The sequence below is a fragment of the Dicentrarchus labrax genome, unplaced genomic scaffold, assembly GCF_905237075.1.
Source record: "Dicentrarchus labrax unplaced genomic scaffold, dlabrax2021, whole genome shotgun sequence".
Taxonomy (NCBI): Eukaryota; Metazoa; Chordata; class Actinopteri; family Moronidae; genus Dicentrarchus; species Dicentrarchus labrax.
The window spans coordinates 9,456,210-9,480,010 of record NW_026136707.1 but is presented as its reverse complement, the minus strand read 5'-3'; the positions used below and the strand labels follow the sequence as shown (position 1 = coordinate 9,480,010).

Below are 23,801 nucleotides of genomic sequence, written 5' to 3'. Positions count from 1 at the left end.
ATAATGAATGCCATAGAACTTTCTTTTATCCATCTTTTCTGTCATATTGCTGACATTTATCTAACAGTACACTACCAGAAATCAACTTTTGATCGTCAGTACCCGATCCCACATTTTAGGCAATCTAGACCAAGAAGAAAGATGGAGCTATTCTGATGATCTGTAATGGAAACACTGTTTCTAAGTTACCAAAAATGATATCTTTAGCATTTCTGCACTGCAATTTCTTGTTCTTGTTATTATTGCCTATACATCTGAAATAAGTTAATAATCCGCAGATATATATTGATTTATAGCTCTAGCTCTTTCAGGAACCACTGAACACTATCTACTGCAAACACATTAAATATGACCAATACAGCCTCCTCCCCTCTGGTGGATGACTACACACCTCCTTAAATGACTTTTAAATAGTTTTTGGTGCAGCGCTACCTTGTGCCTTTTTGAAGGTATTGTTGTCTTGGGTACATGTGAATATTCAGTGTTTATTTCTACATTTCACACATGTTTTAAACTGGAATAGATGTGTGTGTTTTGGCTGTAGTGTGTACCACCTCCAGGATGCTTCTTGGCCATCCTAATGCCCCCAAAAAAAGGAAAGGGAACCAAAGGAAAATGTGTTTCTGGCAACCACCTTGGTGTAATGCTTTGTCCCTACACTTACAAATCGGTTTGTGGGGCTGCTGTTGATGAGGGCATTCTTCATTTGCCAGACCAACCTGTGGTAATCAGTCACCATTTGTCTCTGTCCACCATGCAGATATGCTGAGCAGTGCTGCAACTGGTATGGGCTGAACTGAAGTGGAACTGCTTCCAAATATAAAGTAGGCAGCAAAAAGGGAAAAGATGGAAGTTTCACTATTTAGTTATGATTGATTTCAGCTTTGTGTAGCCGCATGCAAATGAACCCAACTTTATTACATTCATTTTTTACCAGTTTTTGCACTACCCTCGAGGGTAGCCTCAGCTCATGGGTCTCCACTACACTCTGTGTTACCTCGTGAATTAGATTTGTTATGCGATGTGTTGTTGCACAGCACTGCTTTATGATACTGCCCTGCTGTGACTGTGCCTCCAGGAAGCTGTGTTTTGAATTGGGTATTTTTTGCGTGAAAGCTGAGCTGTCTTAATGAGTCATGTGATGTTCAGCACTACTAAACTATTCCTGGAAACAGTTTTTTCCTTTACAATCCCCCTGCCACGCTTACTTCAGTGTTTTATCATGATTCACCAGCACCTTCAGTCATCCTTCAGTCACATGTTACACTTTCTCCTTACCTTGTTGTTTTCCTGACTCGACTACTGTTGCTGTCTTCTCCTTCAACTCTCATTACCTTGTTTAAATGACTCATCTGTTCTTCCCTTCTGTTTCCTCGACCTCTGGTAAAACTCAGCTAAATCAGATTCCACAGTCGTGACTGGCACTTCCTTGTATTGATGAATATTGTGACACACAGCTGAACAATTTGATGACCAATGTATGACCGACACTATGACCAATAGAGGGCCATAACAGCGGCCAAAACATTACCCTTAGCTTCCTGACACATTGTGGATCATCTGTGGAGGTCAGTGTAGGTAATTATTAAAAGTGCACTGCCTGTATTTTCAGTTTCAAGAGAAAATGTCTCTAGCCTCTTTAGCTTCCATCCTCACTGACTAAGGGTGGGTAGTTGTATTGTTTCCTTACTCTGAAGTTAATGTTACACTGTGAGTGATATTTTAATATTTAACTAGGAAGAAGGAAATTATTTCAAGATGAAACAAGGGACCTCATGGACAGATTTGTGCAGCCAAACAACTTATACTTGCCCTTGGAGTGGGTCTGTAAAAACAAGGAAACAGGGGCCCCACAGCGAACAGCATTTCCCTCACATGGAAACCAGCCTGTTTTCAGGAAAGCATCCAACGACCTTGTTTCTGTGGCTGGGAGTCTCACCCTTCAAAGTGTTGCGAAGATTGAAGATTAATCCGTGCTTACTTCTCTCCAGGACTCAGAGGTAGTGGTGCGTACGACCTCACCAGCTTGCTCACTCACTGACGGAAATCCAAAACAAAGAGCTCACTGCTTTCTGTCTCCCAGTGGCCATTAGTCATGTCTAACTGAGGCATCATGTTGCTCTGTCTGGCCGTGATTGGAGACTTCACACGCTGAGGCCCGTGTATGGACAGGAAAGACAATAAAAGCAAAGAAGCAAGGCTTAAAAGCTTTAGAATATTAACTTCAAATCATAATCATATACTTTATATCACTGCTCTCCATTTTCTAAATCAGTCCATTATAGATACATTTAGTTCCCTGTTATGTAACAGTTGGTTTAACAACTAACATGCTTATAATAGGTCATCCATCATAGTAAACATCAGTAGGAATCAGTATTATTTTTGGCAGCGTTAAGTTATGAGCACATAATGCAGATTAGAGCAGGGTATGTTTTAACTAAGAGTCTGATAGTGGCTCTGTCAGGCTGTGCAGTATGCCAGTTTTTTTCCCCCTATGGTGGTGAAGTCATGACCCGCCCCCCTAGTCTGCTGCTGATTGGCTAGTTCTTATTTCCATCATTGGTTTGATTGGTTAGGTTTGAGCATGAGGAATGATGGTGGAGCTAGAGGGAAGGTTAAGTGATCTCCTGCAGGGGCATGAATGTCTGGACCAAATTTCATGACAGTTCATTAAAACCACCATCTTCCAACTTCATGGTTGTGCCAGAGGAAATTAACAAAATCATATTGGTGGTTATTTGTGCCAATCATTCTAGTAGATGTTGCAGTATTTTACCAGATACCTTCTAGGTATGATTCATCCTCTGGGGGATACATATGTCTGAACTACTATATTATTTAGATATTTCAGTCTGGATAAAGGACTGACTGAGAGATATTGACTGCCACTGCCTAGAGTTTTATAGCTACACTGCAAGATGGTTCTCCAACAACTCTCAACTAACATTAGTACATTGGGCTGCTAAGAATCATAACATTAAAATGAGTTGTTGTTGCAAAACCTAAATGGAATAAAAAAAACAAAACATTCATTGGGAAAAGCATATTGTAAATTAAGTTTCTGTTTTTTTGTTTTTTTTTACATGTTGCTGCATGTTGCAGCTTTCTTGAGTCTCAGATGATGATTATGTATCTAAGAAAATGTGAACTAAATATTGACTGTGATTGATTACCTCTCTTAGGATTCAGGTCTCCGCATGTTGATTTTTATGTACTGACACAGACTTAAAGTAATGACTGCCTGGAATCTAGGAAAAAAGCCAGTGAGGCATGATATATTTTTTTTAAATCCTCAGCAGTTAATGGGCTAAAACATGCAAGACCACCTGAATAACCCTTTAGGTCACCACTGACATTTGGACATGCTTTATTATACAACTGGAAAGAACAGCGAATGCAAACCTTTGGTTCCAACATGAGGGGCTCTCTAGAAAATACGCTAACCAGTGCCAAGGCAGTGCTGCCAGTTTTCTGAAGCAATCTAATTATAGAGGCTCTGGCAAACTATCTTTAATGATGCAATGGCTGCTAACTAAAAAAGTTCTGCGTGTCTCCCTGCTCTTGACTCCGTCGCTCTCTTGTCAGTTGTGTTTTGTGGTGCGGGACAGAAACAGCAGCTGCTCATAAGTATTCATTAGTCCTTTTTATGGATTAGCCGGGACAAAATGTGAGAGTGTAGATTGGACTCCACACTGTGCTGCCTCCTCCAGAACACAGCGGGCTCTTCTCTCCTCTCTCTGAGCACTAACCACAGCTGTTCAACACCACTTGACTTTTTCAACAACAATGTTCTCAGATGGCTGTGGCCACTTTTGTTCCTCCTCGCCAAAACATTTATCCGACTTGTTTTATTCTCTTCTTTATAATGTCTTTGTCTCTCTGTGGTGTGTGTATGTGTGTGACAGAAACAGTGATGAGACACTGTGGAGGATAATGTTTGTTGACATTGGTTGTTATGGTGATTGCCCTGGATTTTTTGCCCCAGTCATCAGCTCTGATTTTTGCACGTGCAGCTTAGTCCAGTAAGCCCCATATTTCAGCATTTTATCATCTGGCAGGTTCCCACACATACTCATTTGGACAACGTGGGTGTTTTTCTGTGAAGAAAAGAAAAAGATGTCTCTCTTTCTCTCTCCATATTTTCCCCCCCACTTGGAACACATGCGGCATGTATCGGTTGCATTGTGTCTCCCATTCAGGACAGCTGCATTGGCTGGCTATCCCTGAGATCTCCTCTATGCCCACATACACGCCCCACGCACCCATGCATACACGCACCACGAGGCCATAAGTCACCCTCTCTACACTACCTTCCCCCTCCTCCCAAACACACATGTACCCATGTCATCGCTGTGCTTGTTCCATCGTCTCCGCCCTGTTGTGCCTAAGCTAACTCTACTCTACTACTTCACTCTGTTTCCATACATTCCCCCTTTGACGACTTGCCTCTCCAATTTTCTGTCACTACAGCTGTGTGTCAGCTGTTGGCCTGTGCCAGTCTCTAGTCAGAGATGAAGCCGAAACACAGAGGGTCTACAGGGAAGACAGCTTGGCCCCTCTGTCTCTCCCAGCTGTCACTCCCACTTCAGACTTCCACTTATCATAGTTTTTGTCCTCCCTCTTGTTACACCACTGGAAGTCTTCCTCAAACACGTTCAAAAGTAAAATATGCACAAGGGATTGAGAAATGAAATGGGCTTATTCTTTCTGTATTTTTCAAATATTCGTTTGTAAAATTGTGTTGGTATTGTCAGACAAAAAGCACAAGTCTTTTTAAAGAAGAAAGCACTGAGTACTGTCCTTTTGAAAATATTGTAGATCTACACTCGGTTTATTAGCTACACCTTGCTGAAACTGATAAAGTCTAATACAGCAGCCTTACTGTAAATCCTACCTTCATGTAGGTTATATTGTTCAGTTTCATTGTTCTGTTGAAACCTTTGAGAGGTGTTGATTCAACTGAATGATCATTTTCAAAGCTTTAGTTTGTCAATTTGTCATCTCTCTGTATATCACACAATTCAACAGGACCACACAGTCCATAATGATTATTTAGTTGAATCAACACTGCTCTAAAAAAAAGTGTGTGTGTGTGTGTGTGTGTGTGTGTGTGTGTGTGTGTGTGTGTGTGTGTGTGTGTGTGTGTGTGTGTGTGTGTGTGTGTGTGTGTGTGTGTGTGTGTGTGTGTGTGTGTGTGTGTGTGTGTGTTTAACAGTAAAACCTTCATAAAGGTGTAAGCAAGGCTGTAGTACTAGACTGCAGTAGTGTTAGCAAGATGTATCCAATAAAGTAGCAAGGTGTAGGAGTATAGGTGTTTTGTAAGTTTTATGCTCTCAAGGATCTTTTAAGTGACTCAACGACGCATGCAAAATGTCTATGCTGTGGTGTTATGAGCAAGTCATTTGCTTTGTACTAAGCTAACCATGTTTATGTCCCCATTACCTCAAAATACTACGACATCTGTACATCTGTTCTCTCTCACAAATTGGCTTTCATTTCTTCACTCTTACAGTTTCATATGTCTGTTATTTATTCCAAACAAGCATCTCCAACCGGGTGCTCCAAATACATTTTGTCCTATTAAGGGAAAGTGGCCTTGAAATTAGTAATTTGGAGAAATTATTGGCATTTCAAATACAGAAGGAATAAAATTCTCTGGGAGTAAATGGGACCAGCTAATTATACCATCCTCAATTACCAAGCTGTTTGTACCCTGTTCTAAAGACAGCAAAGTAGTATTGTATCCCTGCATTCTGCTGCCAGAGAGAAAAACAAATTAGCGTGTGAAAGTGGCCTTTGTTGCATGGCTTTGTGCTTGCTCCTCTGAGGCCCATTGCTGAGCTCGGCATGCATAAATGTTGAGAAACAAATGAGTGTGAGACATGCTCTGTGCTTCTGAATAAGAGGATTTGATTGCGAGAGTTGAGTTATCGATGGAGATGGTGAGCCTGTGAACCCAGCTGCCTGAGGCTGTAGCTGTGTGTGTAATATATACTGTATGTGGGTGCGAAAATAAAATCATTTGTGGGTTCATGGTGCTTTGTGCGGATTCAACAAGCCTGAAGTAGAACATGCGCCCCATGTATCAAGGCCGAGTCCTTATTGCAGTGACCCGTGTTTCATTCCTTTGCTGCATGTCATCCACTCTCTCTCCCCTGCCTTTCCTGTCCACCTCTCCAGCTGTTACTGTCTAATAGAGCATACAATGCCCCAAAAAGCTTTAAAAAATAAATACATGTCTTTTTCTGCGACAGGTATGCCTGTGGTCATCAGTGTGTCTCCGGACAGGTAACCAGGTGTGTTGCTGCTGTCATGGCCTCGCCAACCCTGCGGCTGTTTCCTGTCACTGTGCTCACAGTCCTTGTGGCGCTGGTGTCGTCTTCAGTGGACCATGAGTGGCACTTTAACCCAGGTAGGATGTCATAGACACGCATGCAAGAGAACATCTAAATTGGTGATTGGTAAACTGTTTCCCCAATTTTGTGTTTTCTCTCACCCCAAAAAACTGCCACATTTATCAACAGCTTGGCAGTTGCCACATTACAAGGTTGTTTTTCATTCCCACAAACTCAGACATGCTTGTTTCTTCCTCTCTCCCTTTGTCCATGGACACAGCCATCGTCCGTCCTGCTGCTCCGGCATTCTCCTCACATTCTCAGATCAGTAAGGCTCGTTCTCCATCCGCTATCAACAGGCTATCCTATGTCCTCTCCCCTGTCTGCCAGCCAGTCTTGTGTAATAGGAGAATGAGGTAGCTGGGCACCCCCCCCCGGCTCGTCAAGACCGCTAATGCACAGGCAGCTCATGAAAGTGTCAGTCAAAATGTCGGGGAAGGGAGCGCATGAGGGGTTAGTGAATGAGAGCCAACCAGGTGTAACCAGAGGAGACTGTTTGCAGCGTGGTCGACCTTCTGACTGAATAAGACAAAGAAGAAGTATTGATTGTTGTTGTTGAATTATTATGTTGATTATTTTTGTCTATTCATCAACCCAGCAAATTCTTCTATGTGAGAAACTCCATCCATTAAATGTTTAGAATATTTTGCTTGATAAATGACTCAGATTATTAATAGATAATCCTAATTAGAGCTGAAACAATCAGTCATATCAGATTAATCAATAGTAAACATAATCATTTGTAGCATAATTCATTTAAAATTGTTATGGGTTGTTGAACTTCTGATTGATTTATTGACTTATCATGTCAGCATTAAATAATCTAATATTATTTAATCTAATATCTAATAACAGATATTAGATTAAATCTAATATTAGATATTAAATCTAATATCTAATATTGAGATTTGAGATGGAGGAACAAACTGAGGCACAACACACAAACATAGACACACACACTTTGTCTTCAAGCTAGACAGTGTGAGCAAAAAGGTTTAGTGCGTGGGCTAAAGTTTTATGAAAAATAAATAAATAGAAGGCGAAAGCAGAGGACTCAGAGAGAGGTAAAAAAGACTGCAGATGGTGGGGGAGTTGACTGGTGATGATGATGATGATGTAATGAAATGGGCACCTGTCTGTAGGGTGTGGATGATGTGTGTGTGTGTGTGTGTGTGTGTGTGTGTGTGTGTGTGTGTGTGTGTGTGTGTGTGTGTGTGTGTGTGTGTGTGTGTGTGCGTGTGTGTGCCTGTGTGTGTGTGCGTGTGTGTGTGTGTGTGTGTGTGTGTGTGTGTGTGTGTGTGTGCGTGTGTGTGCCTGTCTGTGTGTGTGTGTGTGCCTGTGTGTGTGTCTGTCTGTGTGTCTGCAGGACACGTTGGGGTTTTTAGGGTTTGTCATCCAGCCCAACATTCCTGTCCGCTGACTCAGTGACAGAAACTGAGTTAGACACCCACCCCCGCCTCTTTCTGTCACCCTCCATATCACTGTCAGTACCCCTTTCCACTTTATCACTACCCACACCCTCACCCTCTCACTCCCCCCCTGCACCACCATCTCCTCCTCATGACTGACTTCAGAGTGGATAGCTGGGTCGTTGGGTAATCCCTGCCTGGGACCATGCTATCTGGATCATTTGATAACGCTGTCGCTGGAGCGGAGTCAGCACAGCTATCTGAGACCTGTCTGTGTTCTTTCATTCGCCCTTCGTTTCTTTCCCTCTTTTGTTCTCTTCCTCCAAATCCCCAAGCAGTGGTAACCGGAACAGGGACTATGCTGGATAGCACAGGAAAGGTGTAGTCTCAGAAGACAGGTCAAGAGGTCTCACAGGGGGCCACTGGTTACAATAAAGATGCAGAATTTTAATGACTGCCACTTTTTACAAGACAAAGGGGACTTGCAGGAACGAGTGATGCAAAACAGACTCTACCCTGAGTGATTCTGTAACAAATAAGAGAACAGGAACATTTTACTGTAGAGTTTGGCATTTTTTCTCCTTCTCCTCTCTGTCTGTGTGGGTTATGAAGCATGAAGTCCGGAAGTTTTCCCAGAGATGACATAACAACATTATGCTCCGTGACCAATGATGGCTGCTGACACTCTAATGGAAATATTAAGTTTCCACTGGACATGTGCTCCATACAGATGAGAATATTGCTCATGTCTCTCTCTTTCCTCACAGCTCAGTGTCGTTACGCCCTGGGGATGGAGGATGGCACCATCCCAGACTCTGACATCACTGCCTCCAGCGCCTGGTCAGACTCCACTGAAGCCAAACATGGAAGGTAGGAAATGTGTGAGTGTGTGTGCAGGGTAGAAACCACAATAACCAAGTGGCTTTTGCTCTAGTCTTTGTGTGGTTACAGTCGAAAAACTGTAATTCTGCTTAAAGAGTAACTTAACAACAGGTTGAAAAACAGTTTTAACTGTTTCTGATCACACCCAGCATCACTAATGGGTGTCTGCTCTGTTGCATCATACAACTTTGCAGAACACAATGAGGAATGGCAGAGTGGAATAAAAGGCCGTAAGTGTGGCTTCATTTGACAAAGGAACTCAAATGACTATGACTCTACTCTGTTTCTGCACTGTGTTCAGACTCCGAGATAATAAAACTGTTGTGTTGTTGCTGAAAGCCAGTGTAAGAATTGGGCTAATAAGCAGAGTTGATAATGGCATTGGTATCAATAAAGTCTTATCAATTCTCATTCCTGCTAATGTGAAGGTGCACTGACACACCCTGGAGTATGTGTCTACATCACAATGAGAAAAGGACAACCACTGATGAATTCAGACTTATCAAATCAGTTTATAATTAAACTGCATTGCTTTATAATGACAATGTAACATTAATGCAGACTTGATATTCATTGGATAGATTATGCAACTTCAAGACTGCTAATTAATGTTCATATATTACAGAAATGAAAAGAGACCAGTAGAAAGTGCATTAAAATTTCTAAAACGTATCATAGTTTGTAAAGTATAGCAATTGATATACAGTAGATTATATAAAGTGTAACAAAATGGTTATTTGGTATTAAATGGTAACATTATCAGTGTTGATTTAGGACAGTCGAGGTGTTACATTGACCATTTCATTTGACTAGTTGCTGGGTAACTTTTAGGAAGAGTGGCCTTCAAAAGAGCTACTATTGTACTTCATTGCAAGTGATCTTCTGCTGGAATCAAATTTAAGTCAAGTAACAGTACGTCTAGTACAGGAACATATGCACATGTCACTGTGGACTGATGTGTTTGTCTGCATGCCTTCTTTCCAGTCTGTTGGCACCAGAGCTCAAGTAATTTGTCAGAGGTCTATTAGATTATGATAGAAGATGATAGTGTGTGTCTTTGTAAAACCCACTCGGTAATTATATTACAGCGAGGTCAGATTCATGAGAGCCAAGCTAGGCCTGCAACATGCTACAGCCATGTGTAAAAGCATTTGAAGGTGTGTGTGTGTGTGTGTGTGTGTGTGTGTGTGTGTGTGTGTGTGTGTGTGTGTGTGTGTGTGTGTGTGTGTGTGTGTGTGTGTGTGTGTGTGTGTTGTGTGTGTGTGCATTTGTCTCTGTTGGGTTGGGTCTCTTGGCTGAGTGTCTAACCATGTGGAAATGATTATTAGCCCTAACTCTTTTTAAGAGACATCGGGGGGAGAGAGAGAGAGAAAAACAGAGAGCAGCGGACATTTAAAAAAAAAAGAAAACAAGTGAAAGGTGGATCACTGCGATGGTGTGCTGAAAGCTGGAGAGAAATTAATTTGAAAACAGTGTTTGAGGAAAGGTTTTGAGTGAATGGAGGGATTGTGGGATGCAGAGTATTTCTTTGTCATGGCTCTTGTTACTCTGAGGCAGGTCTGAGCGAGTGGTGGAGAGATGGAGCGAATAAGGTAATTGAGAACAAGGGAAGAGGAATGAATTGTTGGCTGGTATTTAGGTAGGAAGCGACAGACGCAGAGAGAAATTAGGTACTTGGCAGAACAGTGTGCTGTAATGTTAATCCTGCAAGCTGATGCACGGTGGACTGAACTCTGCACAACCACATTCCTCTTTTTCTCCCTCCTCATCCTCTTCTCCCTCCATCACAGGGCACTTTGTGGAGCACTAATGTGTTGATATCATCTCGCGGTTTCCGGGTGCATGATCTCACCCTCCGAGGAGAGAACGGGATTAATTAAAATACTAGCGCCACTGTCAGTGTCGCCGAGTTGATGTGATTTGTTTTGGTAGTCTGAGCAGCAGCTTTCATTTTGAGAGAAGCCCCAGAGTGGTCAGAGCCTGGTTGTGGCCTGGCGTCTGTTCCAAAGCTCCTCATACAAGAGATGATCTGACGTCACAAGACACTCAGCCAACTTTGTGGTCTTTATGTGGCCAGTGTGTGGTGGTAGTGTGGACTTTTCTTCTCAGGCTGGATTGAGGAAGGTCACACTGAGTGAAAATCTCTCAGTGGTGCATGTGTGTGGTCATAGCAAGCCTGAGGAGCTGTGAGTAAAGATTGGTCCTGACGTTCTACACCCGATCTTGTTGTGAGGTTTGAAGAATGTGGAAGAGCTAGTAATTTTCTACTCTTTCATCTCTTTTCTTCTCTTCGTGTGCTCTCTGTATTTTCCATCTGTCTGCAGTCTTGCCCACGGTATTCCTTTGACCATAGCCAAGTCTGTTTTTTTTTCTCTTTCAGCCAACATTGCTCTATTTATGTGTGAATATTTGGCTGCTGTGGAATCCAATATGCATGGTGTTAGACGAGGGTCGGACTGTTTCTACTGAATTCTCAGTTGTTGTACCTCTGTGTGCTGCCGGCACTGTGGGTTTTTGATGTAGTCTTGTTGTGGATGTGTTTGTATCTCTGCATGTGAATGTTTGGGTATGGGGCTGGGATTTAGTGAACTTTTCAGTTTTTAAAAATAACATATTTAGGCAGGGTTTGTTTTTTTTCTAATTTTCTTATAAAACATTAATACGCCTCTGTTTCTCTCAGGTTGAGTACTGGAGAGGGGGATGGAGCGTGGTGTCCTGCTGGAGCCGTTTACCCCAGTGGATCAGAATACCTACAGGTCGGATAACATTTAATTGCTGTCAACTGTTAAATTATTATTATGAAGCAGACTGGAGAGACTGCATTACAAAAGTAATGCATTTATTCAATCATGCTTTAATAACAGCTTTAATCCACCCACGTCCATTCTGCTTTAGAGTGATTTTAGAGCAGCTATGATGTATGCCACTATTGTACATAGAGTTTATTTTGGGTAATACATGTATTTGCTTTCTTGCTCAATTAGATAAGAGGATTGATACCGATGTCATATCTGTCCATATGAAGCTAGAGCCAGAAGGCAGTTAGAAGAAACAGGCAAAATCCACCCATCAGCATCTCTAAAGCTTAGTAATTAAAACTGTGTATCTTGTTTAAGTCAACAGCAAGTGGGGAAAAATTTCATTTTGTGGTTCTATATGTTTTCTACCTTTTAAACAGAGCTAGGATGGCTGTTTCTCCGTTTCTAGTCTTTGTGCTAAGCTAAGCTAATGGCTGTTGGCTGTAGATTTACATTTAATGGACCGGTATCAGAGTTGTATGGATCTTCTCATCTAACTCTCTGCAAGAACAGGAATAAGCCTAATTACCAAAATGCAAACCTAAACCTTTTAAATCTACATTTAAAGAGACATTCAGCCGTGTATATATAAGTTAATCAATCTTATTACTTTTTCTCTGTGTCAGTCTGTTATCTGTTAATGTATTTCGTGTCTCCTGCAGGTAGACCTGCACAAACTCCACTTCCTGGCTCTGGTTGGTACCCAGGGTCGTCATGCCGACGGGCACGGCCAGGAGTTTGCCCGCAGTTATCGACTGCGCTATTCCCGCGACGGACAGAAATGGATCACCTGGAAGGACCGCTGGAGCCAGGAAGTAAGCAGGGTCTTTTTGTCTCGTTAATTGCGACAGAGCTGGAGCCCACTGTTTCTTTAATGTGCACATGAATAAAGGAAGGTGAAAGTTTGAATGTCTTTAAATGAGCTTGGGGGCAAACGGACACAAGGGAACATACAGTTGAGGTTGACTCTCCATTATTGATAGGAAACAGCTCAATATCCTGTGGCTGTTTAATATGAATGTCATGTTAATGGGCTGTATTATTCACCTGCATTTGATTTATTTATTATTTATTGGGAAGTGGAGCAGTTTGGCTTTGCTCCAGCTCAACTTTGTGCAATAACTTTTCTGTTCAGGCAAAAGCAGCCTTTATTGCCTCAGATTTCAACACTGTGCAATGAATGGCTTACCTTGTGCAAAAAAAACCCACCTCTTATTGTGTTTGGTAAATGTCCCCTATTTTCTTTGGTTAGAAATTTGCACTGTGTTTTGTTCCACTGCTGCATGATAGCATTTTCCTGGGTCCAGACCTCTGAATCCGCCCACTACACTGTAATGATGTGACAGTTCTGTCTGAATTTGACCTGCAACAACCAAGGTTTTAGGAAAGTAATTGACTGTTTGTTATTTTATTATTTTAGAGCATTGCCAAACAAGTATTCAGCAAATTGCAAGCCAATGTAAATCGAGGGTTGAAGGCTCCACCAACAAGAACTCTGCCTGAGGCTCAGACTCTAAAATCAGTCTTTCCTTACACCTTTGTGTGTTAAAGAAAAAGTTCAGTCGGTTTATTTGAGCTCCTCTTAGATTAATAGAATTTGAAGACACCCACTGAATGATAAGTCAGAGCCTTCAGGCAAAATTCATTCAACCCTACAGATAACAGGGGAGACGAGCGATGTACTGTGTGATTGAATATTTGTACTTCTCTCCCCTAGGTGGTGTCAGGGAATGAGAACACCTATGATGTTGTGCTGAAAGACCTGGGCCCTCCCATTGTGGCCCGCATGGTGCGCTTCTACCCTCTGGCTGACCGGGTTATGAGTGTGTGCCTTCGGGTGGAGCTCTATGGTTGCGTTTGGAACGGTGAGTGTTTGTGTGGAGAGACGGCAGAGATACAAAATGGCCTTGCTTTTTGTGGTAACTTAGGTATTCATTTGGTCTGTATATTCTGAGGCATGCCATCCAGACTGTGATAAATCAGATCACATTTCATATGGGGAAGGTGACAGATTTCTTAGTTTTACTCCTGTATCAGATGGGAAAAGGGGGATTTGTTGGATTGTAATGATTATAAGTGGGTTTTTACCATACATCCCATGCATTAATTTGAGGCATTGCATTAAATTTACAATCTCAGTGGGGTTTGCCCGGATAAAAGAAGCCCCATAGTGATAAATGGTATTGGTCTCCATGTTTCCCGAAGCACAACACTGACTAACTGAGTATTTATGACTGGCTCACCTCCTCCCCTGCCCCATCCACCTCCCTCAGACTGCATCATGCTGCCTGTAAATCAGAGCTGTCAGTGAGCCTAAAAGCTCCAGTTCCTGGTCTGTGTCTTCAGGGAAACCATCTTTCTAAAATATGCTGTAATGTGGATTCTGAAAGCTGTGCAGCTCAGTTCGCCTACAAAGCCAAAGATTATAAAGAATCTTCAGAATGTCAAGCTTTACGCACGTTCGGCCGAGTGGGTCCAAACATTGAGTTCGGCCTTCATGCTCTCACACAAATGTAAAACACAGCATACTGCACACATACTGTGAACCCTATGTGAAGTATTGTTTATTATGGGTGGCAGAGCGGCGGGCTTTAGTCCGTGTTGCTGACGTCACCTCTGTTCTCAGGGAGCGGGCTGATTAGCTGTATATTGGAGCGGAGGCTTGAGTTTCACCGGCGTAATGGTGACTGGGGCCGAGCAGTGGACCGCTTCGTTTGTTTTACTACTTTAAAAACCATCTGTAGCCGTTTCCCCCGTGGCAGTGATTATTGTTGAATGTTGGCTCAGTAAACGTGTAGCTGCTCATGATGAAAATGAAAAGCTCCACAAATTACAAAAGTTTCACTTGCAGCTTGTGCATGTCTGTCTCTTATATAGAAAACTGTGTTTTGTTTCAACAATCACATGACTAATACTGGCTATTTTTTCATGCCTCTCAGATGGGTTGAAGGCTTACACAGCTCCAGTGGGTCATGTCATGCACCTGTCTGGCATGCCTGTCTATCTAAATGACTCCACCTATGATGGGAGCACCGAGCAAGGGTAAGATATACAGCCGCTTTTACCATTTTCATTTTTTATGTATGAGTAAGCATCTCATCTCCACACATTCCCTTACACTGCTCCCTTGGTTTTTGTCTTCACGTGGCCTTGGCTGTAAATTGCAGCCTTGCTTTGGCAAACATGATCACAATAAAGATTTATAAGAGTTACGGTCAAAAATGTGGAGTAAAATGTGGCTCGATCAATGGAATACCAAAAGCTTCTCCACAGCGCTCCTCACATCTGTTAGCACTGAAGTGGGGTCTCAGCCAAATCCTTTTTGAAAGTTTGTCCACCTAATCGAAAGGGAATAACATAATTTTTTTTCGTCGCTCTGGGATTTGAGGCGTGTTTCCTGACCGTAATGTTTTGGCAGGGAGCAAAGGAAGGGTGAACTACGATTCTTGGGGGGTGGGGAGTGGAGGATATAGTTAGGGTTGGGGGGGGGGTCTACACTTGCATAGTCTTTGTGGTTAATGGGGCTGAAATGTTTTGCTAGCGGGTGAGCTAAAACTTTTGATGTAATCCAGATGTGATGGTGTGTATGTGTATGTGTATGTGTATGTGTATGTGTATGTGTCCCACAAGGTTGGGAGTGAGGGGGGCCTATTTGGTGTGACCTTCTTGTGTTACTTTGTTTCTGTTGAGGTGTGCGTTTGTATGTGAAAGATTCACCATGTTTGCATTTGTATCTATGCTTATTTATTCATCCCTGCATGCCAGTACATGAATATATTTGTAAATAGAAAGTGACAGGCAGTGCAAAGCATCCAGCATTATTCCTACACAGAGTTTCATGTTAACCCGTTCACTGCTGTGCGTGTGTGTGTGCGTGCAGGATGCAGTTTGGGGGCCTGGGTCAGCTATGTGACGGTGTCCTGGGAGGAGACGACTTCATACAAACTAAGGAGCTGAGGGTGTGGCCTGGGTATGACTACCTGGGCTGGAGCCGGGAGGCCCTTGGTCATGGCAGCGTGGATATTGAGTTCCACTTTGAGAAACCACGTGTTTTCCACAACATGCAGGTAGGCAGGGAAAGTTGTGTTTGTGTCATGGTGAAGGTTTTGTTTTGTGTAAATGAACGTGAGAGGCTTACGCAGGGCATTGTTATCCCACTGGAATCTCACAGTATGGTGTTGCCTGTAAATCAGAGAGGCCATCAAGGCTAAAAGCTTCAGCTCCTGGTCTGTGTCTTTAGGGAGACCATTTTTATAAGATATGTTCTGATGTGAATCATGAGGCACTGCAACTCAATTCGTCCAAAAAGCCAGAGATTATACAGAATCTACAGAATGTCAGCTTTTATGCGCATCCAGTCTCTCATCTCCTGTATCAGATCTGATGGAAACACGGCATCTCTCTTGTGTTTTTGTGTGTTTTTATGCAAGACCTTGTTATTCCACTGGAATCACTCAGGAACAGTGCACAGGGTGTCCTTGTGGACTAGTGGTTAAGATGCATACTGTACCTTATAAGTGCAACATCCTTGATTCGATTCCAGCCTAGAACTTGTGTTGCATGATATACACCTCTCCCCATTTTGTCTGCCTGTATCTAAACAAGTCGGCTATCCAGTGAAGGCAAGAGTGCCAAAAACTAATATAAAAAACACGATACAAACTTTCTTGATGCATTACTTGTTCTTCCTTTAGAGGAGATGATCTGATTAGATTTCGGAGCACCTTGATGCATGAATCTGCATATTAAAGTAAAAGTGATTTTATTTAAGTTAAAGTTTAGAAGTTTAAAAACGAGGACATCCTGTAAATTATCCCTGTGTCTTATGTGAAGAAAAGCAGACAAAGATCCATTTGTTAATTAATGCATTGGTTAATTAATTATCTCATTAGCACAAAACAACCATGTGATTGTGATTATAAATAACAGGACATTAGGCTGATTGTCTCCTTTTGCATCTGATGAAACTCCTTAGAAATTCGTGTAGCTCCAACCAGCTCGTGTGTGTGTGTGTGTGTGTGTGTGTGTGTGTGTGTGTGTGTGTGTGTGTGTGTGTGTGTGTGTGTGTGTGTGTGTGTGTGTGTGTGTGTGTGTGTGTGTGTGTGTGTGTGTGTGTGTGTGTGTGTGTGTGTGTGTGTGTCAACAATAACTTTGTTAGTCTTCCGTCTCACCAGACAGCAGCAGCATTTTGACTGGAATAGCTCTGCAGCCATTTAATTAGTTTTAATGTGCCATTGTTTATCATGGGACAGCGCGTCTGTGTACGGCTCTCTGGGTGCCACTGAGTTGCATCACAGTCTGTTTGTGCGTCTGAGTGGCTTTTGGGGTTAGTTTGTGGAGCAACGGGGGGGATGGATAATATGAAGCAACACAGTTTGAGTTATAACTGTGTTGTCTTATTGAACGTGGGTTGGAATGTTGGTTTGGGTGGGATTCATCCTATACATGTGCATATTGAACAGCATGAATCCCCAGTCACTGTTACGAAGTGACAAGTAATCTTTCAGAGGTTTGGTTTTGACCAAGATCCAAAATTTCTGGATGTTCTCACTCAGCTTTTTTTCTTCTTCACATATTCATTATTATTCTAGTGTTTCTCAATTACCTTTTAAGATCTTTCCCAGCAGTATTCCGAGTGTTTTTCTTAGGCTTATCCTGTTTTTCCTGCCTTTTCCCTTGTGGTTTCCCTCACTAACCTCAGCTGACATACGGCGTTATGCTAACCTGGCAGAGCGGATATGTCAGACACGCAGGTCAAATAAATAAAGAGTTGGAACCTGAACCTGATTCTGGCTTGACTTGTCTCTGAAATTCCTTAACCTGCACCAAATCACTCTCCCAAAGGGAAATCTGCTCTTTGACCTTCTGTCAGTCATAACCTGAACTTCCTACAGGACCTTTAACAGGCTGGGGACATCCTCTAGTTTTACTTTGTAAAGATCCAGTTCTGTCCTTTGGGAATTAATGTAGACCTTTCTTTGTAAGCTCATGTGGAAGACGGGGCAACTAGACAAAAAGATCAGAGGAAACTCATAATGTTGCTTCGATTTATAATGAAACGAGCAAAACATAATGAATGCAGTGTTATGCCCTCAAATTAAGCTTTGTGCAGGCCATTGGAGCTGTATTCCCTAAAGGAGTAGTGAATTACCTTGGTTCTGTTGACTTATTAGACCCCCACCATTACCACCAACATACAGTACATAACCCCCCCCCAGAATCAGTTACACGTCAACTCAACATCTGGTGCAGCTGTTCCTCCTGTGTCTTGTGTGTGTGTGTGTGTGTGTGCGCATTAACATGTGGATTAGGTTAGAGTGGCTGGCCTTGCAGTAAGTGTGAGCTTAATAGCTAACCTGTCAGAGCAGCCTTTGCACCACCCCTTCTGCCTTGGAGGAAAGAAATCTCCCACCATCTCCTCCTTAATCTTCTATCTCTCAGATCTATAGTTTTGACCTCTCACTCTCTCATTTAAAACCCCCTCCATCTTCCTCCACATCCCTCTCTCTTCACCTCAAGCTCCTCTTCCTCCTTCCAGCCACAACGACGCCTCATATATTAGATCAGCTTTTATGGATTCTTCTCTCTTTGGCCTCTCCCTGCTTGTAAAAACAGGAACGATATATCCTCTGCTCTCCTCCATCGGTCTTCTGTCATACACATTATTTTCTTCCGTCCTTTCTTTCCCCTCCCATGTTCTAATTTTGTTAATTTGTAGTCCTGCTCAGCTCGAAGTTGTGCCAAAGCAATTACGGTTGAACATGATGAGAATGTGCCATTCATTTTGTGTGTTAATTGAATCTCCTCCTGCCTCTCTATGAATAATGAATGATTAAGGCCCCAATTTTTTCTGACTTTTTCAGATGTTTGCACAGGGGTCGAGCTAATTCAGATGTATGGATGGTTAAAGGATTGTCTAACATCTTGCATGTATTCAGCTGTCTTCTGTCTTTCTTCTTTTGTCTGCACTCTCACACTTGTCTCCTCCTGTCTCCTTCCACTAGGTGCACAGTAACAACCGCCACACCCAGGGCGTGCGAGTCTTCAGCAAGGTAGAGTGTCTTTTCAAGCCTGGCATTCTTCAGCCCTGGTCCTCTCCTCTCACTCTGCCCGTGCCCCTTGAGGATCTGAAGGACCCCTCCTCACGACCCATCTCCCTCCCACTGGGTGCCCGGCCGGCTCAGATCCTCTGCTGCAAATTCTACTTCGCTGACCGCTGGCTGCTCATCAGCGAGATATCCTTCCTCTCTGGTAGGAAACATGATTGAAGGGATCAGTTTTTTCACATGTGAGACATGTGTTTCTGTGGCTCTGACAGGCAGTTTTTCTTCTGTAGAGGCTTTGCACTTGCGTCATACATATCCTAGCAACTATGTCTGGCACTATCCTGGAGGTCCAGTAGAGATCTGGCTATGCTCAAACAATTCCTAAATATAGAGAGCAGCAATGGGGGAAGAGATACCTGAAAAAGATTGTTGTACTGTGGGTGGAAAGTCCAATCAGCATTCTTTAAATGCTTAAACTAAAAATCAAGTGAAGTGAAAGTGAAAAGTGAATCATCTGATGTTTCCAGACTTTCTGCAACAGAATCACATTCAAGTTTTTGTCCTTGCTGTGTGCTTATAATTGATTTGAGGTATCAACATTTTTTACAGTCAAGAACCTTGTCCAGTCTCAGGCAGGGATTCAACAGAAAAGTTTGTGGAAAAACATCTGACCCCAATTAATGTTGTATCCGTTATTCTTTATACCTCCCTAATTCATTTTAAACTTTGTCAGAATCATAAAGCGTTTACTGGAAAAATGCAGGTTTCCTCTCCATCTGTTGTCTTCACTATCTTTCTGGTTACAGGCTGAAAGAGACCTTTGCAGCAAATAAAAAAAGGGGGTTACGATATCTGCTGTGAAGATGGGATTTATGCCTATCTGATTGGATGTCAGATAGAGGACTCCTCGGCTGCTCTCCAGCTGAGATTGCTGTGACTAATTAAACTGTCCTTTCTACTCAACAACACTGTCAGTTGTAGCGAGATGAGAGTCAGCAAAGTGCTCAGTAATCGCACCATACTCAGGTAGCTAAAATGACTTGACCCAGCAGTGGTCTGGCCTGTCCTGTTGCTGGACTTGTGCCAAACTGTAACACCAGTACTGACGCTGGCAGAAAGGGCTGCAAACTGGATTCTAAACTTCCAAATCTTGCAGCCTAATGTTCTTTTATGGGACAGAGCTGACTTAAATTTCGTCCTCTGGTACCAGAAAGTGATCAGTCTTTAGCAAACAACTGCATTGACTCAACAGCGACGGTTAGTTGGCCAATTAACTAGAGTTGTTCATGTAAAAAGGTTTCAATACACAGTCATTCAGATTAGTTAGTAAGCAATGGGTCAGTACCCTGTCAAAAACAACATAATTAACATAATCTCCTGAGATGAATATTGTTTGTCTGGAAAACACAACCAGCTGTGACCACAACCACTGTTTCCAAAATCCCAACAGCTGAGGAAAACCAGACGGTGTGTTGTGCCATATGAAAAAAACCCCTAAACATATAAAACATGATTCATTTCCATTGAATTGTCTCCTGCTCTCTTTTGCTCCTTATTCAGAACCATTTGAGGAGGATGTCACGGAGACTGATTCATTTCCTCCTAATCTTCCCAAGAATCCTACCAACAGTTCTTCTCCTCCCTCTGTTAACCACACCTCCTCATCTCCCACATCAAGCCACAGCACCTCCAACACCACCGCTGACCCTTCTGGTGAGTCCCGCTGTCGCCCCTCTATGTCTTTATCCTCTTGCTCTTCACCCCCACATCTTCCTCTCCACCATCCATTCTTTCTCCGTTGTCCCCTTTCACCATGCTGCTTCTCCCACTATCCTTCTCACCGCTCTCTCTAATTTCCCATATCTCTCCCTCATCACCTCTTGTCTCTGCACCAGTCTCTTTCTCTCCAGTTGTGATGAGTGCGAGCATGTCGGCAGTGTGTCTAAGCCATGTGTTTCAAGCAGAGCCAAAGGCAGGCAGTGCCAAAGGAGGCCCATGTCTGACTTGCCTCCGTCTTTATCATGAGAGCTGAAATCCTTTGGCTTTGAGCCACAATTTGCTGAACCCAAGTCAACGCCAGATGCTTATCTTACCAATTTCATTTTACTTAAAGGGCAGGAAAAATTTGGTTAAAGCCTAAAGGTCAAATGTTTCAACTTGATATTTTAAAATTTTTTATCATCTCAGTCTGGCTTTTAAAAAGTTGGTGTGAACTTTCCATTTAGATGGATGAAAAGCAAAATGCTGTCCATGATTTGCTCTCTCCTCATCACCCTCTTCTGAGTCTTCACCACCTCTCTTCTCACACATTCCTCCTTTGTCCATCCCTCGCTCCTCCAGAACCCCCCACCTCCACCACCTCCTTCATGATGGACACCACTGGTAACTGGACGCTGTCAGGTGAGAGAGCAAAAAATAAAAATAAATGAATAGACAGAGAGAGATGAGTCAAGGGACTGGAGCTCGCTCCATCCGCTCTGGCCCTCCTCCAGCATCTTAAAGCTGTCCCACTGCTCAGTAAAGAGTATGAAGTATAATGGAGGAGGGATTGCAGGGGCAGGCTTTGGCACTGGGTTCTGTCCCCTGGGTTTGAAGATATACAGCTGTAGGAAAAACACTAACAGAGATATAGTACATTATATTTACGTACAATAACAACTTGGCTTCCTGCGGTCTCACAAACTGCATGTTTTTTCGGGGAACTGGCTCTGTTCTACACAGTTAAACAATAACAGGCCTTTTAAAAAGCTGGAAATGGTTTTCTGTGGCGTGTATGCTGCTTTGTCCTTGTTACTGGCTGTGGTTGAACGGCTTTGTTTGGGTTTATTTATTACTCACATGGTGTTGAACTGACAGAGAGAGACAGAGAAAGGGGTTGTTTTCTGTTGTGACAATGCGGTGTGTAAATCTTTGGCTAGTAAACGTGTGTGAGTGTGTGCTTGCAGGTGTATATTTGTGTATACACATTAAAGCATTGTATGGTGTGTTTTTTTTTTTTTTTTTTTGTCTTTTCAACTGAGCTATTTTTCCAAACCATCACTTATTCTGTTGATGTGGTTTGTTTATGGGCAAACTTTACACTACACTGAGGATACTTGTATAGTTTCATCCCTCATTCAAATAACACGTCACATTTGACCTTCAAGGGAGAGAAAATAACTGTATGATTCAGATTAATAGTTGACTACAAAGCAAAACAGTGTTCACATTCTGTTCTCAAAGCAGCGGGCCCTGTGGTATGAGTGGGCATGCTGGATGCATACTCAAACAGACAATCCCCATCAGATGTTTAGTAATCCTGATGAAACTATGTTGGTGTGTGTGTGACCCCAGCAAGTGCGTGACTGCGCTGAAAGAGCTAATGCTCTCAGACTGAACAGTGCATTAACTCATGCCTGAGTGTAGCCATACACACACAGAGAAAAAGTGTTGCATAGTAATCTATACGCATTACATCACACCCACATATAACAGCAGTTCTCACACATGCAAACACCTAACATTTCCTTCTGAATTTACCTCTTCTAGATCCAGATTTTGCTGCTAACACTCCAAGGGCGGGGCTTCCTGTAGCGAAGGACGACAGCAGTAATACTGCTATTCTGATTGGCTGCCTGGTGGGCATCATCCTTCTCCTGCTGGCGGTGATAGCTGTCATTCTGTGGAGGCAGTACTGGAAAAAGATACTTGGCAAGGTGAGTCAAGATTGAGGTCACATGCAATGTTTTAGTTACATTTTTAAGCAGCCATCCCAATGTGCAGTTGGCAATTTGGTTGTGACTGGACTTCACGTACAGGTTTCTCATGTCCATGTTAAAAGTCAGCATTAAAAGTCCAGTGTGTAACATTTAGGAGGCTCTCTTGGCAGAAATGGGTAGGTAGGTTATAGATAGGTTTCCATTAGTGTATAATCACCTGAATACAGAAATCTTTATATTTTTGTTATCTTAAAATGAGATGCCGCTGGTCGCCTTCCATGGTGTCCGCAATGTCTGTCATGTTTCTGTAGTACCCTAGGAGGCACAAACCAAACACCGGCTCTAAATAGGGGCATTTGCAATTTACATGGATTTTTTTTTACAGCCACCATAGTATCTTTGGTACGTGTAAGGGGAGGGTGAAGTGAGGGAGTTGTGATCTGCAGTTATACTGCTGGATGCCACTAAACACTGGAAGTGTCAGTTTACTGACGCAGTCTTGGTTTTGTTAGCCAAACTTTTAGAACATCAATCTCTGAGATTTCTGTTACCACCCCAGTACAATGGAGGTAAATAACATTTTGGTCATGTTGCTTAAAGCTTTGAAAAACATCCACTTACTTTTCCACAGATCTTGCTGTTAACTGTTTTCAGGACTCTCTGCACAATAAATAACCCTAAGTGAGAAAATGTTTCTTCTGTGATTAGGCTGAACTGTCCCTTTTAACCAAGTTTTAAATGATTGATAGCAGGCTGAGATAACAACTGCCAGTCTTTTGGCAGCGTACCACTGTATCTCCATCTGGATGTGTTGTGGGAATCCTTTTACATTTACTTCTAATTGTTCAAAGATTAGAGGCTGTTTCCACAGTTGGTTCACCATCTGCTTTAGGGATTCAGATGATACATTTACACTCAGCTGCCAGTTTATTAAGTACAGCAAGGTAAAGTGAGTGAGTGTATATAACCTGCATTAATGGGAATCCTCTGCCCTCTCAGGGCCAGGGCAGTCTGTCCAGTGATGAGCTGCGGGTCCACCTGTCAGTCCCCTCGGACAACGTGGTCATCAACAACACACACAGCTACTCAAGCCGCTATCAGCGCATCCACACCTTCCCCGACGACCGCGACCATGACAGAGAGGGAGAAGGGGAGTACCAAGAGCCCAGTGCCCTGCTGCGGCCACGGGATCAAAGAGACAGCACAGGTTAGTTCTAAACGCATAGATATAGACAGTTATAGATTGTGTTTATAGATGTTTCTGTTGTAGCTGAGTGGTTTAGTCCAAAAAAAACCCTGCACATTTAGCTTACTAGCGTGACATAGAACATGAGTGGTGTGACATACAACATGCTTAGATGCAGTAAAAACATACCACATGCTAAATAGATGGTGACAGAGATTGATCTATAGTCAACCACGCGCAATTGGCATCGAGTCAGTGGAAAATGTGAAGCAATCCAAACTTTCCATATGCACAGAATTTATATACATCACTTACATTTCTGCAAACATGTATGTGGTTTGGACAGATTGCTTAAGTTTGCGTGCCTGTGTTTTTGCAACCTTC

The 23,801-nt window shown here is 42.7% G+C and overlaps 1 protein-coding gene across 5 annotated transcripts in view; it reads left to right on the top strand.

Annotated features, from left to right (window-relative positions):
- Nucleotides 1–23,801, top strand: part of ddr1 (discoidin domain receptor tyrosine kinase 1) — a 39,687-nt gene that overhangs the window by 6,953 nt on the left and 8,933 nt on the right. For 4 of the 5 annotated variants that reach the window (XM_051406010.1, XM_051406012.1, XM_051406009.1 and 1 more), the window contains exons 2-13: nucleotides 6,258–6,415; nucleotides 8,575–8,677; nucleotides 11,370–11,445; nucleotides 12,150–12,302; nucleotides 13,205–13,352; nucleotides 14,427–14,529; nucleotides 15,368–15,554; nucleotides 18,492–18,738; nucleotides 20,094–20,246; nucleotides 20,874–20,933; nucleotides 22,062–22,228; nucleotides 23,231–23,438. In XM_051406010.1, the coding sequence (XP_051261970.1) occupies nucleotides 6,316–6,415; nucleotides 8,575–8,677; nucleotides 11,370–11,445; nucleotides 12,150–12,302; nucleotides 13,205–13,352; nucleotides 14,427–14,529; nucleotides 15,368–15,554; nucleotides 18,492–18,738; nucleotides 20,094–20,246; nucleotides 20,874–20,933; nucleotides 22,062–22,228; nucleotides 23,231–23,438 (1,705 nt within the window). In that variant the 5' untranslated portion in view covers nucleotides 6,258–6,315. The remainder of the gene's footprint in view (nucleotides 1–6,257; nucleotides 6,416–8,574; nucleotides 8,678–11,369; nucleotides 11,446–12,149; nucleotides 12,303–13,204; nucleotides 13,353–14,426; nucleotides 14,530–15,367; nucleotides 15,555–18,491; nucleotides 18,739–20,093; nucleotides 20,247–20,873; nucleotides 20,934–22,061; nucleotides 22,229–23,230; nucleotides 23,439–23,801) is intronic. The other variant, XM_051406011.1, reaches the window with a different exon arrangement.